This window comes from Gopherus evgoodei, chromosome 4, assembly GCF_007399415.2.
Source record: "Gopherus evgoodei ecotype Sinaloan lineage chromosome 4, rGopEvg1_v1.p, whole genome shotgun sequence".
Lineage (NCBI taxonomy): Eukaryota > Metazoa > Chordata > Testudines > Testudinidae > Gopherus > Gopherus evgoodei.
Genome location: NC_044325.1, coordinates 92,214,484 through 92,242,467, shown reverse-complemented (window position 1 = coordinate 92,242,467; position 27,984 = coordinate 92,214,484). Strand labels below are relative to the sequence as shown.

General features: G+C 38.8%; 2 protein-coding genes across 5 annotated transcripts in view; one reads left to right on the top strand and one right to left on the bottom strand.

The window, feature by feature from the left end:
• Positions 1-27,984, bottom strand: part of ANO3 (anoctamin 3) — a 403,783-nt gene that overhangs the window by 25,626 nt on the left and 350,173 nt on the right. For all 3 annotated transcript variants that reach the window (XM_030560189.1, XM_030560192.1, XM_030560190.1), the window contains 4 exons: positions 8,117-8,199; positions 6,605-6,745; positions 5,834-5,998; positions 3,933-3,969 (listed from right to left, as the gene is read on the bottom strand). In XM_030560189.1, coding sequence (XP_030416049.1) covers positions 3,933-3,969; positions 5,834-5,998; positions 6,605-6,745; positions 8,117-8,199 — 426 coding nt within the window. The remainder of the gene's footprint in view (positions 1-3,932; positions 3,970-5,833; positions 5,999-6,604; positions 6,746-8,116; positions 8,200-27,984) is intronic.
• Positions 14,959-27,959, top strand: MUC15 (mucin 15, cell surface associated). Of its 2 annotated transcripts, none has more exons than XM_030560194.1 (4): positions 14,959-15,086; positions 18,540-19,298; positions 21,069-21,224; positions 25,476-27,959. In XM_030560194.1, the coding sequence occupies exons 2-4, from the start codon at positions 18,578-18,580 to the stop codon at positions 25,631-25,633; spliced, it is 1,035 nt and encodes a 344-aa protein (XP_030416054.1). In that variant the 5' UTR covers positions 14,959-15,086; positions 18,540-18,577; the 3' UTR covers positions 25,634-27,959. The 2 variants fall into 2 exon arrangements, with proteins under 2 accessions (XP_030416054.1, XP_030416053.1); XM_030560193.1 differs by lacking the exon at positions 14,959-15,086 and adding an exon at positions 16,391-16,465.

Genomic DNA, 27,984 nt, shown 5'->3' with positions numbered 1-27,984 from the left:
TTCTCTTAGTACATTTCCCAGATCCGAGGAAGAGCTCTGTGTAGCTCAAAAATTTGTCTCCCTCACCAACAGAAGTTGGTCCAATAAAAGATATTACCTTACCCACCGTAACTATTTGATTCTCCTCAGCAGTTGTGCAGGATAGTGCTTAGCATCAGCACTCAATCCACAATGGCATGATAGACAAGCAGTGAAGTGATCAGAACTGGGAGCAACCTCTACCTATCTGCTTCTCAAACATTTTCATGCCTTATTCCATGCTACTCCTTATGTGGGGGAACATATTCCTTCAGTGTGTCCACAGGGACATTACTCTCTCATCAACACTCAACTCTGTCATGATGCCTCTAAGGTGTCAGCCATTTGACACATGCATGGAGGCAGATGGAATGAATTGGTTCTTTATTTATATTTTTTAACTACAAATATGAATCTGCATTGAAACACCTCAAAGATTGTATTTAATTCCTCTCTTCCACTCTTTGCAAGTAGATTTTAGGATTTTTAAGGCAGGAATTCTATCTTAATTAGAACTGGTTGTTAATTATTGAAATTTGCAATTTTGACATTTTTCATGAAAATTTCAAATTGCTTTTAAAAAACTAATTATGCTATAAAGTATGTGGATAAGTGATTTAGATTCACCATGAAATCACTAAATACACTTTGGAGTGTTTAAAATAGATGTAGTCACGTTGTTTCCATGAAAAAACAACTGTATTTTTTTCTTTGAGTTCTTTAATAGAAACCATTTCAGAGTCTAGATGTGGGCTGTTTAACTAGAACAAGCAGAATTAACTGAGATAGGGTGCATGCACTTTTCAAACACTGGATGGGATATTCAATCCTCTAAAGTTTATATGGTTACTTAGGAACAAAATAAACAAACATTATAAGGATGTGGTTTGCATTTCGTTGGAAGATCCCAGCCTGTTGACACCAGTTATTGTTTTTTTCTTCCCTTTCTTTTATTTATTGTAATGAGGGGTTGGCTACACGTGCAGATGTAGAGCACTGGGAGTTAAGCCAGCCCTTGGAGACAGGAGCAGGGAAAGCATTGCCATGTGTTTACACTATTAGCTGCAAGTGCAGTGGCGTGGCCACATAAGCAGCTCTTGCAAAGCCACAGACAGCAGTACATTGTGGTAGCTATCCCAGTGTGCAAGTGGCTGCAGTGTGCTTTTGAAATGGGGGTGTGGAGTGTGACAAGGACTGTGTTGTGTGTATGTAGGGGGAGAGACAGTGTGTTTTGGGGGACAGAGAATGTGTCAGTATGCTGTCTTGTAAATTCAGACAGCAGCAGGAGGAAACCCCCAAATCAGCCCCTCCCTCCCCCACCTCTCTCTCTCACACACACGCAGGTCTCAGCAGCAGCAGTATTCCACATTAGTGGTTTGCTTTGTCCTGGAGCAGATAAGCATGCCGGCTGTCAGAAACAGAGCTTTGAAAGGAGATAGCTGCATGCCTGCATCTAAGTTCAAAACAATGACCAGAGTGGCCACTTGACTTCAGGGGATTATGGGATGTTTCTGGAGGCCAATCACAGCACAATAACGCAACACAGCATCCATACTGACATCCCGGTGTTCCAGCCAGGGCACAGCAAGCTCTATGCTTCTTGTGGAGGTGGATTACCAGGAATGCTCCAGCTGCAGAGTCCAAGTGCTCTAAGTGTCTTGCCAGTGTGGACATCTCAGGAGTTAGAGCGCATGAGATCAGCCCTGGGTGCCCTAACTTGCAAGTGTAGCCAAGCCCTGCATTCAGGAAGTATCTAGGAACTCTAGGGCAATAAAAAGTCATTCTACACTTTCCTCAATAATAAGCACTTTTCCACAGTCTATTATGTATGGAAAGAAAACTTATATCATCATGACCTACTTCTGCAGGACCAGAAGCCATATTATGAAAGGGATAACTGATGCTCTATTACACCAAATGTCAAAAGGACTTTTCATGTATAATAGAAAAAACAGCTCTAGCGAATCAAAGCTTTGTTGAATGCCACAGGGGAATGAGAGAGAACAAAGTGCTTTGATAGAAACATTTAGACATTTACAAACAGTTAGGGTAAAATCTGAATTTAACTGGGCACAAGATTATATAAACTAACTTGGATGAGTCCAATGACTATCAAACTTTTGTGGGTCCTTCCAAACCCCTGGTCACTTATCAATTAGTAAGTAAAGTGGAGTTTCATGTAAAGCACTACTAGTAAATGTAAGGCATCAAGCACCTGAGTTAAAACTTTTTTGTAGTCTCCTCTGTGTGGAGAATTACCATGTCTTTAGTATTGCACATGTACAAATCTTGCAGCCTCCTGTTAAATTGGAAGATAGTTCTTTTTGTGAATTACAGCATAATCATCTATATCAGGGATCGGCAACCTTTCAGAAGTGGTGTGCTGAGTCTTCATTTAGTCACTCTAATTTAAGGTTTCATGTGCCAGTAATACATTTTAACGTTTTTGGAAGGTCTCTTTCTATAAGTCTATAATATATAACTAAACTATTATTGTATGTAAAGTAAATATGGCTTTTAAAATGTTTAAGAAACTTCATTTAAAACTAAATTAAAATGCAGAGCCCCCTGGACTGGTGGCCAGGATCCAGGTAGTGTGAGTGCCACTGAAAATCAGCTTGTGTGCTGACTTTGGCACACATGCCATAGGTTACCTACCCCTGAACTATATCATTAAATTGGATAGAACACATCAGCTGAAATGTTAAGGATAAAATATTCACACAGCACCAGATTGGAAATTTAAAAAGTAGCCTCTCTGATCACAACTTTTTTGACTGAATTGTGATTGGAAGTTTTATTATTAGTTTCTTCTTAAAGAGTCAAAATTGCAGCTGGTCAAATATTTGATGGAAAGATTTTCCAGTGGAAAATGCCATTTTGCCGAAACCAAACTTTAAGTGGGAATGTGTCAATTTTGACATTTAGTTTAAAAATTTTTATATAGTATTTTGATAAGGTCAAAACATTCCTATTACACATTTTTAGATGGAATATTTTGCTTTGTTTGTAACTTTTTAAAATATAATATAAAATAAAAACACTAAGAAGTTGAAATTGAAACATTTCAATTAAACTTAAATGATTTTTTTGAAAAATTCAGGGGAAACTTTGAATTTTTTTGTTGTATCCCAATTTGGAATGAAAACAAATGTCAAAATCAGGAAATTGTTCATGAAATGTAAATCCCAGGTCTCTCATAGCACTAGTAAGAATATTTGTCTGGAAAAGGGAGAGGAGTTTTTTTTCCACTAACTGAGACCAATGGACGTGGCACAATCCTAATCTGATACATCTCCCCTTTCTATTCTTTTCAGGCTTCCAATTTTGCCTAACAGCATTTGAAAATGAAAAAGAATTAATCCCGGGGCACAAAATGTTAACAATTCTGATACAGCTGGATGAAAATCAAAAGTTATCTGTATTTAGGAGAAGGAACATTTTAGGCTTTGATTGTACAATCTGATCCACACAGGGGAGACACCTGAGCACATGAAGAGCTCCACTGAATTCAATGGGATTCCATATGGATATTAGCTGTCCCCCTGTACTAAGCAGACTGCAAGATGAGTGCTTCTAGAAATGGCCCATTGTTGCACAGATCATCTGTGATCCAAACTTCTCTAAGGTACGTGGGATGGGTTTAGAGGGGTGAGGGAAGGGGCATCTCCTGATCTAGGGATTTGGTCATCTCTAAACGCCATTTACCAACAACTTTCTCCCTCCAGCTCTTTTTTTTTTTTTAAACATATGCTAGAAAATAGTTTTCTCTGTAGATGGTAGGCAGTTAATAGTTTGGTAAAGGACACCACAGTACTATGCATGGTAAAACTGTTTTTGATGATTTGATATTGAAATACAAAGTTACACAGTATAACTGATGAGGAGTATGCCAGCATTAAAGATGCACCTACCTAAATCTGTTAGGAGATAGGCAACTTTTTCATATACCTGAAATAGAAATAAGAAACAACATAAATTATAGCAAAGATTATATATTGTTAAAATATCAGGATATCTATTAAATAATGAATAAAAATAAGCATTTGAAGGAAACAAGAATTTAACTGTCCTACAACATCAAGATAATTGGGATGAGGGCAAGAAGATACAAGAATCTTAATTATTTGCAATGAAAAAATTATTCGTTTATTTTAGTCCCTCTTTTCCCTCTCGTCCCTCTTGGCTAATTATCCACAAACACAATTAGATTTTTATGTTCATAGCTTGAATTAATCTATTAATGATTTATAGAAATATATTGCAGTCCACAGAATGCTCAAATTATTTGCAATTTATCATTTGCTATCTACTCTGTGTGACTGGTCACTTAAATTGCAGATGGTATTGATCTATTTTCTGATTGGATGTGTCCATACCTACAAAGATTTTCAGATGGTTGTAGGAATACTTTTCATGCAAATACATATTAACAAAAATATTAACGTATAAACAGATATCTGCATAAGCATTCATGGGTTTTCCCCTTATTGTTAGGAATAAATGGATGTGACTGGTCTGAAAGTAGAGAGAAACCACAGATCTGTTACACTAAGATTTCCTTTTGCATTCATTTGTACATGGAGTCATTTAATTAGCATTTGGCTTACTTGTCTATTTAATAGTACAGTCACGATCCCCACCCATTTTTCTAAAACAAACTTCAGCCCTAACACAGAACTGACTTTGTAAAAGCACAAATGTTCTCAGGAGTGTCTCCATGTTTTCAATAGCTTTGTTTTGCTTGTGCACTCGGTATGTACTTTTCATGACCCGGAAATAGGATAATTAATAATTTCAAAAAGAAGTTTGGAGAGACTGTTTTGAAGAATGCTATCTACTGAGTAGATAACAGAAGAAGAAGTTACAATGCTACATAATTCCTAATATTTACCTTTTTACACTTCTAATTGCATAGTAGAGAAATGATTAATAACATCAGTAGTGACAAAGGACATTTAATACCAATATGAAATCTGCTAATACTATAGACATTTTAACTTACAAACATGTATTTTAGTAGAAAAAAGCTAAACTAAAACCATATTCTGCAACGCCTCTAAGATTTTAAAATGTTGATAACACAGCTGAGTTGAAAAGTAGAAATGGGAGAATCTTGATTTCATTATTAGGAAACTTTAAATTTGGGAGAGGTTCTAGAATTCTCAGTTAGGAAGAACATCACTTCATTCCATTTAGAATGAATAGATTTATTTCCTCTGCTTCTGTAAAATTCCTGAAAATAATTGTGAAGTATTTTGTGAAACATTTGGAGGTTTTTGGAACACTTTACATTTATTGTGAAGTCCTAAATTTGTAGATGCTCTCCCTCTCTCACATGTCCCCTATTGGATATGGCATTGGTGTCACAATTCTAAATTGGATAGCAGTGGATTTTGCTAATGTAAAAATGGTGTTCTGTGTCACCACTGAGACTTAGTGGTACGGTCAAATATTTGTAGTGAGGAATTGCACAGGCAGCTCAAAAACCATTGAAACAACAGCATGCTATTTAACAAAAGCAATTGCAATACCATCTCTGGATGTTATTGTAATGCAAATAAATAACGTGCAGACATTTTTCTACATAAATTAATAAAATACATGTTTAGGAACACAAGAATGTGTTAAACAATCAGCTATTTGCAACAAAACTGTTACAGTACTGAAATGTGCAGAGAGTTTATAAACTATTTTTGTTTCACTCTATTACCAAAGTTACTTGAGTTACAATTATACTGTAACTAGTTTTTAAAAAATGCAATGTATCACTTAAAAACCGTATCCCTCTTTTAAAAAGTTTTTAAAAACTTACTACATTAAGTGACATGATGATCATGAAATTGATACAGACTCCAGTGCCAGATGTTGCAAACTGCCAGTACTTTTTGATAAAATACCACTGGAAGGATGCAAATTGTTCCATAGCTACCAGGCGATAGACCACAACTGCAAACACTGCAGTGAGTACCAAAGAAATCTGCAGTAAAATAAATGCACGTGTAATTAGAAGAATAAAATATCTATTAAAATAAACAGCTGAAATAAAGAACAATAGATTATTAAGTGCTCTTAAAAAAGAGAGCACCCAATTTGTTTCATGGAGCAGTCTTAGATTAAAGACAACATACTGGACTGCTGAAACAAAAATCTCTTGTTACTATATAAAGACAAATGCCAACTATATTATATTTTTGCTAATTTCTAAAGGTGCAACCTCCACCAACACACTCAAGAATCCCAAACCACCACCAATCCAGCGAACATTAACAAGAGTTATGCCTGATCTGATCTCACTTACACATTACGTCACTGTAACTCCATTAACTTTAGTGGACGCACTCCTGATTTACATTGGTTGATATCAAAATAAGGCTTAGAGTGGCCTTCCAATATCATTAGAGACTTAACCATGAAGAAAGGGAGTACTTGTGGCACCTTAGAGACTAACAAATTTATTTGACCATAAGCTTTTCGTAGCTCACAAAAGCTTATGCTCAAATAAATTTGTTAGCCTCTAAAGTGCCACAAGTACTCCCGTTCTTTTTGTGGATACAGACTAACATGGCTGCTACTCAAACTTTACCATGAAGAATATTCCTGAGACAGACACCATCAGTCGACTAAGTTTATCAGGGAAGGGTTGAAAAGGTTCAGGTTTTCCTGTGATGGGATTTACTCGTTCCACTTGGGAGTATTTCGCTTCAAACTGGGGGCGCAGCTCTTCCTGAAATGACATAGATTTGCTTCAATTTAAGTAGCAAAGCATCAGGCATTCAGTATAAACATTCTACATTGATAATGACTGGCAGTCGCATAGCTCCTTTCATCCCAAAGTGCTTCACATATTTTTAAAGTAAATATCCAAATAACTGCCCTTGAAAGAGGCTGAATTGGAGAGCCTCCAAGACACATCATTACATTCACACGGAGATCAGGAGCAGCACAAATCATGGCGGTAAAAGTTTTCCCTCACTCACTAGACAAGGTGCTAGAAGAATCACCTCCAGGGGTGAAAGGGAGTTGGGTTGCCATGTAGATTCGATCACTGGTTTCTCTGTTGAGATTGCTAAGAAAACTGTTGTGGTGGTGATTTTTGTGATGTGGAAAATGTTCATTAGAAACTAGACTAACATCATCAACTCATCTCCAAGAGGTTCCAGAAGAGCCATGAGGGGAAAATGACTTTGGGCCTCAATTAATTTGGACCAAATTTCACTCATTATCCTAGAGGTGAGTAGCCTTAACTTCCATTACATCAATGTTCACTTGTGACTTACAGAGCAAATTTCATGGGATGTTCAAAGGGATAGAACTACTTGCTGGTGCCCATGGCAGACTGAGATAGGATGAGCTGGCCCTTTAATGGTTCAAAGTCTAGGTTCCGGCCTTTTTCCAGAACAGATTTATTCTGGGCTGAATCAGGAACTTGTGGGGCAAAGGGATCAGGAGAGTTGAAGGCTGATTAGCAATGAATGCAGAAAAAGGTCCCTGCTATGTTTGGGTTTCTAGCTCCAAATAGCATACTCTTCCCTAGCCACTGAGGTGGGCTCCTTGTCTGGAGGGACCCAATAGCAGAATGCCACACAATACTTCTTGATTCTTCCCCGGTCTCCCCTTTGTGGGGAGAAGGGAGCTCTTTTTATCCATGACCTTGTTCCCAGAATACTTTGCTGCACATTCAACAGTCCCTCAGGTCCACAAGTTCCAGAATCCCTTAGCTTTAAGCTACACTGGGATAGGGCCACAGCTGGCACCTACGTCCCTCTTAAAGGGCCTGCTTACTCCAAACAGATATTCCTGGCTGCCCCTATCACACTTTGCTAAATATGGGCACTTACATTTTTTTTTTTTATTATTCACATACCCTGCTTAAACAAAAGGAATATTGCTGCCCTTCCGACAGAAGGGAAGAATGAACTTTGCCAAGAGAAGAGTAGTATTTTAATTTGGATGCACCTCTGCTTTCAAGACACATTATTGATCTGTTGCACCAGTGTTATATAGCAAATTCAATTGTCCTAGCAAAGCATGAGACATTATTACTTCATTGTGTTGATAACAAGATCATCATTACATTGCTTATTTGCAATCTTACCTCTTCATCCTCCCAGTCTATGAGATCCCAGTCATAGGTGAGCACAGCTCTCCGCCTTTTCCAAAACTCTAGAAACACTGTAGCTGTGGAAACCATTAGTTATACTTTTTATATATTTCACAGTTAAAACATGGGTTTAAAAACATAGAGGCATGATAATTTTAAATACATTACTTGATCCCTAATTATTTATGCAGAAAATATTCTTTTATTTTGCATATTTTATATATATATATGAGACCCCATCTAAGTTACAGAAGGGGAGAGTGTGCACAAGAACAATTTCTCCATTCATACTGTGAAAGGGCTTGTCAGTATTGCAATTCCATGATACAGAGAATGTAAAGAGTGATTTCTCCACGTGCCAAGGGGAATGGGACCAGTGTACCAGTCAAGTTCCATAAAACAGGGACCTATGCACAACCTTAGGTGGCTTCCCCAGAATTCCCTTTGGAGCAGTATCACTCTGCATTGTTTCAACATGTGGCTAAGCCTAAAAAGCACAAAAAAGGCTTGGGTTTATTCAGTGTCACTGTTTTCAAAACTAATACTGTTAGGCACCTAAATCCACATTTAACCATCAAAGTAAGTGGCCTAATTTTCAGAGGTACAGTATTGAACAGCAAAACCACACTTATGTTTTGCCTTTCTCCTGGTTTCTGCCTTATAAATAAGAAAAGCACTTTTATATCACTGCCACCTTTCCAGCATTCATTGCTGCCCACTCTACAGCTCCCATTGTCCTTCTGGACTACAAGTGCCAGAATGACAGATGTGGTGAAAATCTCAGGTGAGAGAGGCACAAAATGAATGAGCAAAGCGGTTACAGAAATATGGCATGACAAAAGAATTCCTGAAGACTGGTGCAACTCTGCCTTGGTCTAAATACATAAGAAGAGCAGCATTCATGAATATGGAACTATTGAGGGATAACGTTAGTGCAGCCTGAAATGAAGATACTAGAGCACATCTTGGATGCTAAAATTAGGAGAATGGTGGAATCTTTCCTTCGACAAGAGCAGTTTGGCTTTAGGAAAGGACAAAAAACCATAGATGCCGTGTTTGCAATTCATCAAGAGATAGACAAAAGGCTAAAGCACTAGCAAGACAGCTTCTATGCTTTCATAGACCTAGAAAAAGCATATGATATATTGGCTAGAAGGAGCTTACACTAGTGCTGAGGAAGTATGGAGAGTCTGAGGATTTAATAACTATTGTGAAATATACACCTCTACCTCGATATAATGCTGTCCCTGGGAGCCAAAAAATCTTACCGCATTATAGGTGAAACCGTGTTATATTGAACTTGCTTTGATCCACCAGAGTGTGCAGCCCCCCCCACCAGAGCACTGCTTTACTGCCTTATATCTGAATTTGTGTTATATCAGGTGGTGTTACATCAAGGTAGCGGTGTACTATACAGGTCATTAAAACAATGATCAGAATGTGTTTTGGAACAAGTCCCTCTGAAGTGAAAGTCAGACTGCAACAGGGCTCGTGCCTCAGGTCCACTGCTGTTTATCATATTCATGGATTATGTCAGCAGGAAGATCCCACAGGAAAAGGTGAGAAGCTGCTATATGCAGATGACATAGAAATAAAGGCATCCTCAAATGACCACCTAAATGCCAGTTAAGCTGGCACGGGTTGAAAATGAGCATGACTAAAACTGAGGTCATGCGGGTCAGTAGAGATGGCACAGGGAAACAGGATGTAGAGATTAATGGAGCACATGACTGAACAGACTGACAAGTTCAAGTACCTTGGTGACTGGGTTATGGAAGATGGCAAGTGTGAATATGGCATACAGTCCAGACTGGGGAATGGTGGTAGAATGTGGACTAACATCTCAGGGGTTGCATATGACAAGTGTATGTCACAGAGACTGAAAGCCAAGCTGTACAGAACAATGGGGCACCCCACAATGCTGTACCATGCAGAAGCATGGGTGGTAAAGAGACAGTAGATTCAGGGCCAACAGGTGTTCAAGATGAGGTGTCTGCATGCAATCAAAAGAGTCATAAAGAGATAGATTTTAAAATAAAGCATTAGGATGGAAATCGAAGTGTGATGTGGCTGACAAAATCTAGGAAATGCAACTTTGCTGGTTCAGTCACATACAGAGGATGAATGAAAAGGACCTGGTGAGGAGAGCATGGCAGCAGCGAGTGGTAGGAAAGAGACTCCAAGAAAAGTCAAGGAAGTGATGGATGGATTGCATCAAAGGAGATCGTAAGCAGGTGGACCTTATTGCTTCGTTGGCCAGAAGATAATGGTGGATGCTTTCATGACAACCTGACCTCAGATGATGAGACAAGGGGAAGAGGAAGAAAAACTACAAGTGCCAGAAGGCACTGCTTGCTTGAGTTGGCTTCATGTGTTACACATAATGTTGGCACAGACCCACCTATCACTCACTCTGGGAGGTATGGATGGCTTTCAGTCTGTCAGTGATCCAACTGATGATCAATCAAAGCGTTTTTAAAAGTGTCTTGCACAATGCTTAATTACTCACAACAGAAAAAGGATGGTGGCTATAGGCATTTGAGCAGAAAAAGGTTGATTGTGTAAAAGGCTAGTGATTCTATTTAAATATGACTTTACATGTACTAAAAGATTTTCATTTTTAAAGGGGGAAAAATGGGCAATGACTGTTCTGAAATGAGACACTGGAAAATAGGGGGAAAAGATTACAATGTTATCATTTTTAAAATAAGTGTTGAATCTTTTGTGAAAAAACATGAGTCTACACAGACTAGGGACTCAGAGTTCAAGTCCCTAAAAGTCATAGTGGATGGTATTTTCAAAATGGCCTAAATAATTAAAAAACTTAATTTCCATTGGCTTGCAACTGGACTTGGGCTCCAAGACACTTGGGCCCTTTTGAAATTGCACCCAATGACTTATTTCAGTAAACCTATGAAGAGCAGGTAGAACCCTGATGTGGTAAAGCCAAGCAATAAAATCCAACACTGCAAGTTGGTTGTTACATTTTGTGTGTGTGTGTGTGTGTTAAAGTTATTAACATACTTCCTTTAAAATAAGATGATGAGATTGTGCATGTTACATAACATTTCCTTTCTGACCCTCAATTTGGATGATAATGTTAGAATCCAGTGAAATAAACATTTGGGGTCAGATTCTGCCACCATTGCTCACACTGCAGAAAATTTCACTGTACACGTAGCACACCTGGATTTCACTTGATTCTGACTAAAAGATGCCTATCCTGCCCCTGGATTACAAATACACCTCTACAGGAGTTCTTCCACTTCTCCACTGGGTTGGGCACTTCATATGAGAGCGAGACACCCACCCACCCACCCTCACACAGACACTCAACATTTTAGGGACTATATCCCCCAGGCAACACCTCTTTCTACCACAGCCTAATATGTTTCCTTTTGCAGAGTTGTAGGAAAGGCTTTGCAGAGCACTGGAAAGTCTGTAGACCACAGTGTGAGAACCACTGCATTACGGGATTACATACTTTCCAGTTGTCAATATAAAATATGTTTCCTTCCTATAAAGTGGGTTTCTCCTATCTCCTAAATGATTGGTGATACACTACAGCTCCCATTATCAGTAGATTAGCAATGAACCAAAAGAACTACTAAGTATGTTAGTTAGGTTAATTTTATCTCTGGTATAACTCCACTGAACATAAGAATGGCCACACTGGGTCAGACCAATGGTACATCTAGCCCAGCATCCTGTCTTCCGACGGGGTCAATGCCAAATGCTTCAAAGGGAACAAACAGAACATTATTATTGAGTGATCCATTCACGGTCATTTAGTCCCAGCTTCTAGCAGTCAGAGGCTTAGGGACACACAGAGCATGAGGCTATCCCTGACCATCTTGGGTCATAGAAACATGGCCTCTGTGGTGCCTTGTCCTTTCCTAAAGCCAAGCTGTTCTTGCTTGAGGAAAGGTTCCACTGTTCTCTTAATCTTAGCATCCTCTCCATGAATTTATTATTTTTTTCCAACCCAAATTTACTTTTGGCCTTCACAGCATTCCCTGGAAACAAGTTCTACAGGTTGACTGTGTGTTGTGTTTATTGTTCCTTATGTTTGCTTGTTACGTTTAAGTACTTCTGGATGCTGCCTATTAATTTCATTGAGTGACCCTGGTTCTTGTGTTATGTGAAGGGATAAATAACACTTATTTATCCACTTTCTCTACACCATTCATGATTTTATAGACCTCAAGATGGAAGATTTCAAGACTGAAGTTACACCAGCAATTAACTGAGCCCATTACTAACCTGTAATATGTAACTTGGTAATAATTTGCAGTTTGTCATGACTTTACACACTCCTGGAGAGTAAATTACTATGGCCTCTAGTTTCTCTCAGCCTACATGAGTATTTTAACCCTCACAATTGCTACTACCAGTCAGTATGCCCTTTTCTTGTATGAAGTCAGTGTCTATTTTTTTGTGTGGCTATACAGCTTGATTATACCAAGTTGCCACTCTTCCCCTTCCCATTAGGGTGGCCAGATGTCCCAATTTTATAGGGACAGTCCTGATATTTGAGGCTCTCTCTTATATAGGTGCCTATTATCCCCCATCTCCTGTCCTGATTTTTCACACTTTCTATCTGGTCACTCTACTTTCCATTGCACCTTTAGTCCCATTGCTGTGTGCGATTATTGCTCTTCCTCTTCCACCTTTTATGCTCAGTGGAAGAAGAAATCGCAGGTATCTACATAATTCATTTTAGTGAGGCATAGAGGATAATGTATTTCTCATCATGAACTGCTGCTTTAATACAGAGGTGAAACAACATGAAAACCACAAGTATGGGAAACCAGAAATGAATGTGAACAAGTCTCATAGCCACAATGAAGGGACAATAACAGAGCAAGAAAGATTTGAAAGTGGAGGTTCTGTGTCTCTCCCATCTACTTAGCGGCTGTAGAATCTTCACATGAACAAAACAGTTGGTTTTTAAAAGAAATCTCGTCACATTCACAGGCAATCAAAATGCACTACATAGGCACTATAGTTACTTGTGTTAACTACATGTAGTTTACTTCCATGTGTAATAATAAATCTATTGCCTAAGATTAGTTACAACTTGTTCTCAACAAGCTAGAAATATTTCCTGATATATAAAAGTAGATTATAGTTACTCCATGGGTATGTCACTCAGTTGGGCTAATAAGGCTTGAGCAGCTCCCCACCAATTTCCACGGGTGTAGCTCTATCAGCTGTTGCAGTAATGAGAGTGCTAATGTAGGTATTGATGGTGTTTTAACTGATCTTGTCATCTAACCCTGTTCAGAATACGTCTAGATGATATAGTAGGTAAAATAGTAGCAAGCTGTTAGAGACTTGTCTACAGTAGAGCTCCCAATGTTGCTACTGCAGGTAGGTATGGGGTTAAATTAAAATTAGGTCCCAGATCTGCAATTAACACTGTATGGACTGATCCATGTACCTGTGAGGAGCCACACTGGCTTCAGGGGGGTTCCATGAAGGTGCAGGAGTGTCTGTATGGGACTTACATCTAGCGCAAATAAGAGCTATCACGAATATGCAAATAACGACACTGGAGAAAGGCATGAAATAGTAGTTGTACTTGATTCCTTCAAAAATTTCAAGTGGAAACAAAAGCACCATGGTATTCCACTCATGGAGTTATTCAGACAATACTGGAACACCTCTGTGTCCCTCTCCAACACATACCAGTCTAGAATAAATAAAAAATATAATTACAGTAGCAAGTAGCCCTGACTACTTCAGTATGTAAAAAATTAAACTGTGCATGTTTGCCTTCTCCCACCCCCATTTGCTCTAAATCTACCCCCAAGATTATATATAGCATGTAAAAAAGGGTCTGATATGGAAGATTCAGATCTGAATCTGATTATTATTTCCCCCCAAAATCTGGGTTGATGGTTTGATTTACCAAATTTGGATCTAAATCTACATTTCAAATCCCTTCAAATTAGAAGGGTAATTGGACCCAGGGGTTTGGGCTAATGCACAACAGCATGTACATATATATATTTAGTAGAAAGCTGATGTATATTAAGAGTATGCTATAGTATAATTAACTTTTGCTTAGTATCAGAGGGGTAGCCTCTGATACTAAGACATGCATCTGACGAAGTGGGTATTCACCCACGAAAGCTCATGCTCCAAAACGTCTGTTAGTCTATAAGGTGCCACAGGATTCTTTGCTAACTTTTGCTTATTCATCTTCTACAAAAATTTCTCTTCAAACCCTAAAAATAGCCATATTGGGTCTAACCCCATATCCTCTCCTCTGAGAGTGGCCAATGCCAGGTGCTTCAGAGGGAACGACCAGAACAAGTAATCATCAAGTGATCCATCCCATTGCCTATTTCCAGCTTCTGGTAAACAGAGGCTACGGACACCATCCTTGCCAATAGCTATTGATGGACCTAGCCTCCATGAATTTATCTAGTTCTTTTTGAACCCTGTTATAGTCTTGCCCTTCACAACATCCTCTGTCAAGGAGTTCCATCGGTTGACTATTTCAGTTTGGAATACTTGTACAGTAAAAAAGTGTGTCTCAACAGAAAACTACAAGGATTCTTTATTAAAATGGCTGCTGTCTAATTAAGAGAAGACCAATACCCCATACAGTTTATAGAAATTTGATACCCTTGTCGAAATGTCAATGTAAAGATTTTGTAATCTTCACAGAATCAATGGGCACTTGTCTACCCACTTTACAATGAAACCTGTAATTTCTGTGAACTCTGTAATGGTAGCTCTTAAAGACAACTGAGAAGCAGGTTAGTCTGGTTCTCAGGTGTTCTATTACACACAGAGAAATACAGCCCCACCTAGTTAAGTTTCTACAGTGCATTCCTGATGAGTGTGACAGCTGCATTTACAGTACCTGCGTTCTACTGTGTTCACTAAACTAATTGCACTCTGTGCCGCAGAAGTATTTCAAACCTACTTGCATATACTGTAGAGCTAAAAGGTAAGTGTATTTTTGTTAATGAATTTGGCTAAGTAATCACAGCAGCATTGAGTTTTTTGACAAGATATTTGGGTGAATGTAGGGACTGGGTAACCAAACTAATAGCAAAACTACTCCATAAGGAAAACATTAAAAGACAAATTAATTTGGGCCAGTAATTCCAAGATTTAACAGCAAAGATAGGCACAGATGTAAGACCCATAAAGAGAAAGATGAAAATATTTCACTGTACTTCAAAGTTTGCAGGAAAAGCAATTATCAGCACTTTTAAGAAGTGATTTTAGCAAGTAACTTTAGGATTTGCTCTTAATGAACTAAGTCTAGGAAACAACAGCCTGAGTCTGTCTACCTGGGCTGGGAGGCATGGTTGCATCTGCAGTGTAGACATACTCAAGGAGTTTTGCCATTGACTTCTATGAGGCCAGGATTTCACTGTGTGCATGCACATATGCACACATATGAACGTAGAGGAGGAGCCATATACAGTAGGAATACTACCAAAAAAGATCAATAAAATAAAGTCAGTGCTTTAAGTGCCATTAACCAACGTGTGACAGAGATTTTCACTAGCCTTTTTCCTGGGTATTCAGTTTTAAGCAAAATAAAACTGGTAAAAATATGTGATAAGCCCAAACCTTGTTCAAAATGATATTCAATTCCAAAGTGGTAAACTACCAATGTCAAATGGTTTGTTTAGGGATCTGTATGTAGTTCCATCTATATGCCCTGATCTTGCAATGATATGCCTGCAGACTTTAGTAGGGCTCCACACTAAGAGAGGGCATGCACACGTCATTGAAGGATTGGGATCATAATGAGGGAAGAATCTAAGTCAGAGAGTCTGATTCAAATATCACTTACACAGCGTGGACCTTAGTGTGATTTCAGTATAGTTACTTACAGGTGCCAGCAAGATCAGAATCATCATATCAGATCACTTCTCCTTTTAAAAGATATTTTACAATTAGTGGTTCAAGCTAACGAAAAATCTTTAGATTCTGGGTAATCTTCTGTTCATCAGATTTTGGCTAGTCCAAGGTGCTGGAGCTATAATATCTGCAGTTGTCCTATAATACCACTGTTTGCATATTAAGCTCTAAGGGCAATGGGTGGCTTTCTAGGGTTGTAGGATTATTTCTGACCTGAATCTTAATGCTACACTAATACAAGACTGGTTAATTATTAGACACCAAGGGTTTCCAAGAAATGCAACCTAAATATAGCCTTAGAACTACTGTAAAAAAATAATAATCTTTGTGGCAAGGTGTTTTCTCCCTTTTTGTCCCCCAGGAAAAAAATTACAGGATTAAGGAAACCATGAAAAGCACATTGTTCAGAAAGGATGCTGACTCCTTAGCATTATGAAACAGAAATGAAAGGTACAGTTAAAGTGAACCGTTAGTAATTTCCCTTGGTAGTTTCAAATTACAGTCAAGGTGAAATAAGACATATGACAAAACTCACTTTGTTCAGTAATGACATGGTTACTGATACAAAGAAAAAAAAAGGGTCATGCCAGTGAGCTAAAACAATGGTACTTTCAAGATGAAAGAAAATATTTGAAAGCTTAGTAAAAGCTCATTTAAAATTCTGTTTGCTATACTTTTCTGTAATTATTACTCAGATTGGAAAAATGTCCCTATACCCGGGTATAGTGAAAACAAAGCAACTTTCATTAATATAATTGTGAGAGTTGGCTGCTCAGTTACAGAGTTGTGACTCCAGACAAGCTCTAAACTGAAAGTTGCAATACTTATTTCTGTAAAATAATAATAAAAATAAAGTTTTTAATCTTTTATTTTTAGCTGACTAATTAAGGAATATTAATCCCACCTGGCAGATGACCACCCTCTATTGGGAGACTGATCAATTTATCAACGTGGAAACAATATTTATAAACAGATTGCTGAAAGCTGAATCCCACAAATACACATACATTCAGATTCCAGTCCTGGGCTCTACATCTTGTACCCACAGAAGTCAATGGGAGTTCAGTCACTGACTACAATGGGAGCAGGATCAGACCTAATGTCAGGTTCATTGACTAATAGCTGAAACTGAACCACATCATCTATCAAATGACAGAAGTCTCTGTTGGGAGGGTGACACAGAGACAAGCTGGCTTACTTGTTAATTGCCAGTGTAGACAAGCCTTGTGAGTCCCTATACTCATTCCTCTCCCCTGCTGTGCAGAGAGGACCAAACCTATGGAAAACCCCGTTAGATTTATAAAGGTGAAAGGAAAATGGGCCAGCCATTGGAGCTGAAGGGTTAAAGGAGAAGGAGCCAGGCCACTGCCTCTAGGCAGCATGTCTCCTTCCTACAGGCAACAAAATATGCATAAGTATAGTAGGTTAATTAACACTACTGAAAGTGGCGCTAACCTCCACATTTTAGTCTGTGATCTCTGGGAAGTAATGATAGCATGATCTCAAGCTGTCACTGTTCTGGAAAGCTAGATAAGCATATGGCAATATGGCTGTCTAAAGACCCAAGAGATTGGGGATCAGAATTCTTCCTGATCCTTGGTTGAACATTTGCAAATCAGGGCACACTGCACTGCTTTGGTGTTGGACAGAGAAAGGAGTTCTGCTTCAGAAATGCAGTCCCACTAATGCCATGGGCTGGCTTAGCTGCTGAACTGTCCTGAATCCCCTGGCAGCAGCTGTATTCCTGTGATGGTCTCCCCCTCAAGGTCACAAAACATGTAAGGGAAATCATGACCTTCAAAGGCTAATTACAACAATTACACCACTTTGCATGGGAACACACTCTGTTACTTAGCTCTCCAGCCTTGCCACACCCCTATTACTCACATATTGCTGGGAGTTACCCTCTGACCAGAAAGCATCAGTTGTTGGAAGCATGTCCTTTCAAGCATGGGTCTTGGTGCAAGGGGGTCTTGGTTACACGTAATAGCAAGTTATTACAGACTGTGAGCTGTAGAATGGAGGGGAGTATACAGCTTTGCCTATGGAAGCATGCAAAAAGCTTTGTTGCGGAACAGTAATGCTTTGGGAGAATATGATTACTATCAAGGAGTGTTAAGTTCTTAACATGCAAACCTTCAGATATGTCTACATTGCAATTAAACACCCACAGCTGGTCTGTGTCAGCTGAGTTGGGCTCATGGGACTCAGGCTGTAAAACCGTGGTGTAGATGTTTGCACTTGGGCTACAGCCCAGGGTTTGGGACCCTCCCCTGTCGCAAAGCCTTGGGCCTGAATGTCTACACCACAATTTTACAGTCCCCTCAGCCCAAGCCTGACTCAGCTGACACAGGCCAGCCACAGTTGTTTAACTGCAGCGTAGACATACCTTTAGGAACCTCCATGACTTCACTTCTCTAGTTTCAAGCCACTGTAAATTTTCATCAACATGTCTGGGTCTTCATTTGTCCAGCTCTCAGTTTCACATAATAAATTAAATCACAGAACTGTTCACTTCTTTCAGGTTCTCTACATAAAGAAACAAACCACAAAGTCAATATCATGCTGCCTTCCAGTGGAATTCTTTTTATTTTGCTGCCGGTTAGTTTATGGTGGACCAGAAGCAATGGTTACAATAGTACAGTCAGTACAAACACTGACAATAGTTCATCTACAGATACAACTCCACCTACACACCAAGGAACTTCACATCAGTTAGGTCTTACTGAAGATAATGGAATAACTCCTTCTGCTATAAGCTATGTTGCACCAATAATGGGCAATAAAAATGCAACAGAAAGTACGGTAATAGAGAGCATCACTCAAAGCAATAGTGTATTTCAGAGTTCCTCTAACACAGTGTTATCTTTGACTTCACATGTGGATAAGGGTTCAACAGAGGGCACAAATACTTCTGCCAAAAACATCAACAGAATCTCACAATCTTCAACAATATCCATAACCATGAGTGACACTTCCACAGTGACTGAAAGCAACATGCCTACAAATACTGGTGGATCATCGAAAATGGAAACAAAAAACTTCACTTCAGTCACCTATAAGACCAGTTCTACTGCAACAATCTCCACTAAAGACTCTCTAAAGAGCTCTGCGGAAGTTTCATCCACGAACAGTCCATCAAATACACTGACTACATTATCCACACACAAGAGTGGCAGTGTCACAACAGACTTCAAAACAATTTCACAGACTACAAAAAATGTACACCAGAATTTCACCAACCATTCTATAGTCCCATCAAATCCGAAAGAACCCAACAAAGGTAAAGGTTTAATTACAGTAAAAAAAAGTTCAACAAAGTAATGATGCTGAACACTAAAATGTTTACATTGTCTGGAAAGCTGTAACTTTGTTGTGTGAACTGCTTCAGATAAAACTAGACCTCATCTGAAAGTTTTTTGACATTCAAAATAATGTAGGTTTCAGAGTAGCAGCCGTGTTAGTCTGTATCTGCAAAAAGAACAGGAGTACTTGTGGCACCTTAGAGACTAACAAATGTATTTGACTATAAGCTTTTGTGGGCCACAGCCCACTTCATCAGATGCATGGAATGTAGTAAGAAATATATATGCATACAGAGAACATGAAAAGGTGGAAGTAGCCATATCAACTGTAAGAGGCTAATTAATTAAGATGAGGCATTATCAGTAGGAGAAAAAATAAATTGTAGTGATAATCAAGATGGCTCATTCTAGACAGTTGACAAGAAGGTGTGAGGATACTTAACATGGAGAAATAGATTCAATATGTGTAATGGGCCAGCCACTCCCAGTCTCTGTTCAAACCCAAGTTAATAGTATCTAGTTTACATATTAATTCAAGCTCAGCAGTTTCTCATTAGTCTGTTTTTGAAGCTTTTCTGTTGCAAAATTGCCACCTTTAAGTCTGTTACTGAGTGACCAGAGAGGCTGATGTGTTCACCTACTGATTTTTGAATGTTATGATTCCTGATGTCAAATTTGTGTCCATTTATTCTTTCGCGTAGAGAATAACCAGTTTGGTCAATGAGTACAATCCCCATGCTCAAAGCATTTAAAGCAACAAATTAATCATTTCTTAAGCATAAAGGACACAGAGTGCAAAACAATAGTGACTAAAGCCTTCAATTTATAAATAATGACCAAATGAATTGCTTACCTTGTATTTTATTACTATCAATTTGGTTAAGCCTGGGGAAACAATACAGAGTAAAACCAAAAATAGCATTTCTCTATTCTGCTCTTTCAGATTCAGGTTTCAGTGAATGAGAAAGGAAGATCAGGAGACACAGTATTTTTATACCATTAATTTGCCTGTAATCTTTTATCATCAGACAGAAAATGCTTTTCAGCATTTACAGTACAGTTTACACTAAGAACTGGAGGCTATCTTCATGCTTTCAAGATTCTCTCTATAGCTCTAATAATTACAATGCATCAAGACTTATTGCCTAAACTGACTTTGAAAGAGGGCATTCAAAGAAGATCTAAAAATTTTCTTTGAATTTTCACAAAACCCAAGAAAAATGCTGGGGAGAAAAAAATATTTTGCTACCTGAAAAACTGAAAAAAAAGTTACAGCCAACACTTTCCATATTTCTGATTTTGGATGCCCAACAAAGTGTCTGAAAAATTGGGCACCCAAAACCAGAGGCACCTAAAATCACAGGCTAGCTTTATAGTTTGCTCTAAATACTTACAATTGTTAAAGAGATTTTATCAGAGGACAGTGCAAAAGGCCTTATGGTTAGAGTAGGTGTCTGGGAACCACACCTCGTGGGTTCTATTCACAGCTGTTGGTCAAATACTTGCTTGACTGGGAAAAGTTATACTAAAACATTTTTGTGCCACAGTTTTCCCATTTGTAAATAAGAGAGTTATACTTCCTTGCTTCACAGGACTGTTGAGGGGCTGACTTAACTATCGTCTGTAAAGTGAAATATGTCAGAGTGGGCCAGATTCTCAACTTGTGTAAAATGTCAGCTGAGGATCTGGCCTTATAGATTTATAAATTTTCATTGGAATAATTTCTTTATCCTTTTTCTCTCTCCCAGAGAATCGCCACAGTGCAGGAGTAGTGTTTGGTGCGATTGTAGGAGCCATTCTAGGATCTGCATTAATTGGTCTGACTGGGTACTTTATATGTGGGAAAAGAAAGTCTGGCTCATTTTCCCATCAGCGACTTTATGACGACACAAGGAGTGAACCAGGTAAAGAATATCACAAATGTTCCTGGAGTAGAAGGACTTTCCTATTCTGCACAGAACTCTGGAGTTGAAATTTTGTCCCACGGAAGTCAATGGAGCTAGGATTTCACTGCTATTCTTTTTTATTTAGATTGTACAAATCAGTTTGGCAAATGGTTTTTAAGCACATCCAGGGCTTCTCAGTATTCATAAACAGGGAGAGGGAATTTTAAAAAAATCTTTGGTACATTTTGTATTGAGAGAAGAGTTTAGGGTATTTCTGCTCTACACAGTTAATCCCAAGTGTAAGCATCCCACAGCAAAGCCCTACCGGCTTTATTTTGTCCTCACTGTTCTGCAATAGCCTGGGTATGCCTGGAGACATATCTCATAGCTTTGTGCTGAGACACTTTAGAGGATGCTCTCTCAGTCAATTGTAGGAGGATCTGTCTGTCCTTCAGAGGAAATTGTGGGAAGGCATTGGAGGACTATCAGCAATGGAAAGATTTTGCCTGTGTCCTCACTGCAAAGTTGCTGGGTTTCAGTCCAAGTTAAAACAGAACTTGGACACTAACCCATACTGCCATTTGGGTGCATAAAGCACCTCCAACCCAGTGTCACAGGTTTTTCTGTGTGGATGGTAGGGAAGTTTGGCCTAAAATCCAGGTTTAACTGTACAGTGAAGATAGTCCCTTTAGACTTTGATACCATTTCATATATATAAAGTAGCTGAACAACATGTAACACCTTGGCCCTAGCTGAGTAAGTTCATACTAAGTGGAATTTGTACAACTACTGAGTTGAATGAACAGCAGTCATTGCCAATCAGTATCATTCAGCCAGTGGGTTATCTGCAAACTCCCTCATAAATAAATCCAGGAGGATACCATTCATGTGTTTTCAGAACTTCAGTACCCAAAAATATTCATGCTCACAAATTAACATGGGTTATACAGAATAATTTTGAGGTACCAAGGTAAAATTGTAATCAAAGAAGAACATTAATGAGATACATCAACTACAATATCTACCATAGAACACCACTAGCATAAAAGACTGCAACACAATTAGGCCATGTCCGTATTTTGACTGTGTCATTTTTTTGTTTAAAAAACAGTTTCTGTTAACATGATCTTTGATCCTGTAATTTGATCTGCACCCTTGTGGATAATGGAACTACGCATGATTGCAAAAGTCCTACCGTTGGAGCTGGTTGTGGTATTAGTACCAGGGTTTTGCCAGCATTGTCGCTAAAAGTGGCATAACTGTTAAAATACTTTTGAAAAAATTTGCAAATAGTGATCTGACTGCCTTGAGACTATCTACTTTTGAGAGTGGTTTGTAAAAAATCTTCATTAGCAAAACCCATGTTAGCAGGAATAACGATGGAAGTTTCCAAAGACATGCACATTTGTATTTATGGTCTCAAGATGTAAAGTGCACACAAAGATTAAAAAACCCCAAACCAAACCAAAAAACCTCACAAGGCACAAGTAGGTATCAGTTACTGTACAAGTAGCTCTAAAGGAAAGAAATAAATCAACAGTCTAACTCAGCATTTTAATAGGCATTTTCTGTCTTTAGGTTTGCTTTTGCGACTGCTGTAGCTTTGAGGCTGAAGGCAGAATTTCACTGTAGTGATCCATTTTATTGAGCTGCCTTGATTTTAAATTCTTGCTATTTTGAAATGAGCCAGGCATACATATACCTTACAAGTTAAGAGTCTAGCACTCAACACATTAATTCTATTATGCTTTTCTGTCTAGCATAGACTAAAGAGCTTTTTAATTTTCATTGCCGCACAGAATTAGTAAAAACCAACCACAAGACAACATTTCAGAACAGAGATCTAAAATTACTGATATCAAACATAGCCAAGTATATTTTCAGCATTTTCTCTTATAGACAATAGATTAGTGTTTAGTAAAATATGGCCTCTGCATAATTATTAATGCATAGTAGCCAGTGATCAAACACCTCCAGAACATTTTTCCCATGTGTTGAAACATCTTGCACTCAGATTATCGTAGTTTTTATTTTTTGATTACAGTGCATACTTTTCTCTTAAACAGGAAACTAATGTGTAATTTATCTAGAAGTTTGTGAATACACACGTATGCACATACCCACTGCTCTTTCCATAACTGTATACAAAAGAAAAAAATGAGTGTTCCCACATTCAAAATATGCAGGGGAAGTGAATTAAATTTCTTTTACTCTATTTTTAAAATCTCTCCCCCATGTATGTGTATGTAAGAATGTAATTCTTAATGTGTTGAATCATAATTTGGAAAACAATGCCATTGTCCAGCTATAATGGAAGTAGGACAGTAGTGGTTTAATTAAGCCTCAATTTTATTCTTAAATGACTGGGAGTACCTGGCAGATATAAGCGTACAGTGCAGGTAATTCCATAATCAGTTAAATACATACCTGATCAGCTTCCATCAGCTCTTCTTACCCATCCTGGTTCCCAGCCAATCTGCTGTTGGAGCCTCACAATCCCTCCCTCCTCCCGCCCCTGCCCCCAAATGAGGGTTAAGGGTGGGGGGCGGCTATAATGGATAGTGAGCTGGTTTCCTGCCAGTCACAGGAGCCCTGAACTGCCCTCCACTCCACCCCCCTTGCATTTCTGCTTCTTTAAAGAATATCTCCTTTAAATTCTTTACCAATCCATTTTACTTCATTAATATACTCTTCCCTACAGAGTCCTTGCACTGGACATCTGCCCCACGTTTACATAATGAGTTGCAACATCATATCCGAAGTTCTGTTTCATGTTTGCACCAGCTAAGGCCCCTAGAACTTCCAGTGCATAAGGCAACCCTTCTCCCCCCCACCCCACATACACTTAAAGTTGGCCAATCTGGCAGCGAGGGACAAATTCCTTCCCAGACCCCTGAGAAAGGAGTGAGCAGCACAATGTCCACAGCAGGTCCTGACAAAACCTGATATTTAACCGCTTCCATGGGTGGGTGCTGATCCACGTAAAAGAGGGCTTTTCCTGCACTGCATGGACCTATGTAGTCTCCTCTCTCCTCTGGTGGGAGGAGGGTCAGCCTCCCCATGCTGAACTGGACTGCCACTGCAGCAGAAAGTCACTCCCTGGCTCTCTAGCCCTTAAAGGGGTGCTCACTTTTTCCAGCACACCAGACAATGGCCCCCACTGCTCCATGTGCAGACAGGTCATTCATGCACAGCTGTTCCATTATTATTAATATAGATTTATATCACAGTAGCACCTGGACACCCCAATCAAGACTATAGCCCTATTGTGCCTGGTGTTTGAGACATGTAACCTTATTTTCTGTAACAGATATACAATAAAGCAGCATAGTTTATGTCCTGTAACATGTTACTAGTAGGGCCATAATGAATTGTGCAAGCAAGTAGTGCACTTGGTAGGCATAACCCCTCCCCCCAAAACCCCAAATAAAAACAAAAAATTAAAGATCCATGTAAGTGTTTATGATAGTGGATGGTTAAACACTACCAGTTCTGGCATAATTATGGACCTATATTGCACAATATACATTTTGGACACCAATTGTTTTACAAACACAATTAGATACAATTAACTCAGGCTTAAACAGAGACTGGGAATGGTTGGGTCATTACACTAATTGAATCTATTTCCCTATGTTAAGTTCTTAATTATCACTTCAAAAGGTTTTCATTTTCTCCTGCTGATAGCTCATCTCAATTGATTAGACTCTTCCTGTTGGTATGCGTACTTCCACCTTTTCATGTTCTCTGTATGTATAAATATCTCCTGTCTGTGTGTTCCATTCTATGCATCCGAAGAAGTGAGCTGTAGCTCACGAAAGCTCATGCTGAAATAAATTTGTTAGTCTCTAAGGTGCCACAAGTTATCCTGTTCTTTTTAATCTAGCCTCAGAGTCATTTGGATTATTCATCTTTGAGTAAAAAAAATTAACTGTCATGTTTTTAATGAAACAGTGTTGTTCTTTTTCAACTGAGGAGAGGAAAGATGGTCTTGTTGCTAAAGCACCACTCAGTAAACAGATATCTTGTGTGGGCAAGCCACTGAGAACCCAATCCAAAGCCCTTTGAAGTCAATTTACTGACTTCAGTGGGCTTTGAATCAGGTCCTGAATCTTTCTCTACCACAGTTCCTCATCTGTAAAAAGGGGACAACAACTTTTTTCTATCTCAGATGTTGCAAGACTAAATTTATTAATGTTGAGGCACTCAGACACTAAAGAGATAAGCACCACTGAAAAACCTATAAATAATCATGATGTATTTTTCCAGGTCTCCGATTAGATAATTCATCACATGATGTGAGCTTTGGTGATTTATCTTACTATAACCCCAGCACAACAAACGAACCAGCAGCACCGAACAGCAGAGAAAGACCTTATGATGGCATTCCACTGGGTGACATGACTTCATCTCAACCCTCAGCATAATGTCTGCGGGTAATGTCCGCTGGTTTCAGATTACAAACTCGTTTGTGATCTACGTGCCTTGTTTTACATACATAATCCTATGGCTATTGACATGAAAGACTTTGGATTGCATATCTGAAATCATAAGATATATTAACACATGCCAGTCATACACTGCTGTGCCAGAGCACCATTGTCCCAGTTGGTAATTAAACTAAATTCAATGCTCAATCTGCTTGTGTGTTAAAAGGCACTATGCTATCTTTTAAAAAACAATATTAGCAAACTGCACAGAAACAGGCAAAATCCTGTTTGTTGCACCTGGGCAACTTCTTTCGGCTTCAGTCGAGGTTGCAAACATATAACGGAGCAATATACGACCAGAACTCTAAGGAAGATTTAGCACCAAGACAAAATAACCATAATGACTATCTTGATGAGAAGCAGCTTTCTTCAAATGTCATTTCCATCAGATCTGCTTCTCGGGGGATTTCCTCCTTGCCTTGATATTTGCATCTTCCTGAGAGAAAAAGCTACGTGGCACTGGTTTTAATTACATTACTTAAAGCTTGCTATTTGCCAGGCCAAAGTGAATTATTGTTTAGCATGAAAAGAATTTGCTCACACAGTTACAATTACTACAAAAAGAAGACCATAAGAATGAATAGTCAACTTCCTCCTCCTCTGCACCAGTTGGTCTATTATCTACATTGCAAGTTAGGATCTGTAGAAATGATGCAGCATATTTTGGGATGGGCTACATGGAAGGAAGGAATTCTCTCTGGGTAAAAAATATAAAAAGAATCCAGAGAACCACAGACTAGTTTAAAATCTTGCTCATTCAGCAAGTCTAAAAATCATTGAGACATCCAAGATAATAGTATAATGTATCAGTGTATAGCCACCTAAGATGCCTAAAGACATAAGAAGAGTTTTAGGAAGGTAAAATATTACTGGTAAGAACAACATGATGCTTAGGGGTCTTAAAGATTCAGGGGCCTAATATTTGTGTGGGACATATGTTTATTGCTGTGCATCTTAATGTGTTTTATTAAGAATGGACACAGTGGAACTACATCCACAAATATCAGCTGAGAACCTGGCCATGAGTGTGTTAAGTTCACAAAGAAAAAAAGAAATAAGACGTTAAATGTCACTCATTTGCAACTGTGATAATCTAATGTAAGTGAATATACGTAAGTGTATAAGCGAACCATGACTATAGGGAAACAAAATTAAAATCTCCATCACTGTGCTGGGTCTTCAAAGCACCCTGAACTGTCAGAGATTTGACCATGAGGGTAAATGGAATTTCCCTTGGACTTCTTTTTCTGGTATACTCTCTGCTTTAGAGAGTATCACAGGGTTGATACAGGATCCAGGTCTAAAGAGCAATTGCTAGAGGGCCACTCTATCAGTGCTGTCTGCCTCAGAGAAAGCAAGGACTTTGCCTTAGGACTGAGGAGAACCCAGAAAAGCTCAGGGGATTATTTCATTATTCTGGACATTCATACTAAACAAAAAATTGTCACAAGTAGCCCCTGGGTGATAGCTAAGGACTGCACTCATATCTGCATATTGTATGCATAAGGACAAACCACATGGCCATGAATGAAAAGTTTTTGTGGCTTTATATAATTAAATAATTACAGGAACCATTATGTTGTGTGCTTACAACAGTGAAGTGGGGATGTAACAATGAATTGCCACAGCTGCAAGCATTACAAGTGCACACACCAGATGTTTTCATTGGTTTTGTCTCCTACTGATCACCCCTTTTTTTAAAATTTAATTAAGTTGTTTGCATATCTATTTTTGCCAGCAAGGACATCAAAACATGAATGATGTTCAACCACATACTGTGAATTAACACTTTTGAAACCCCTTCTCTTCCCCTTCGCACTTGCTGCATCCAGGAAGGTGAGAAATGCCTGTTCATGTGTCTTATATAAATACAGCATCTGCGTGGCATTTAACCTCATCACAGTGGTGCAGCATTGGTTTGAATAGAGGCAGTGCTCTGTGTGGACCAATGTTAAAGTCTCAGGGTACAAATATGCAGTACTTTCACAGAAAGAAGTATCTACCCATCTATCTCAGATATATGCAGCATGCTAATCTTGTTATAATCTAGATGTCGCCACTGACTTCCCATTGCAAACTTGTTATTGACTGCAATGAAAGATCACTGGATCAGACCCCTCAGTGTTGTAAAAACTGCATTTGACTGCTTTTGAACAAAGAAATGTTACACAATGGCAACTCCTGTTCAAGAATCACCTCTGAGCATTTACTTTTTGTTTGATGCCTCCTGGTGTGAGGCATGATGTCACAGTGAATGCAGAGAGGCCCTCGAAGAACAGAATAATTAC

Bases quoted from the DNA above. Each gene is read 5' to 3' on its own strand.
- MUC15 (XM_030560193.1), top strand. The intron at 19,299-21,068 runs GTAAAGGTTTAA...TCTCTCTCCCAG, and splicing joins TCCGAAAGAACCCAACAAAG to AGAATCGCCACAGTGCAGGA. The intron at 21,225-25,475 runs GTAAAGAATATC...GTATTTTTCCAG, and splicing joins CGACACAAGGAGTGAACCAG to GTCTCCGATTAGATAATTCA.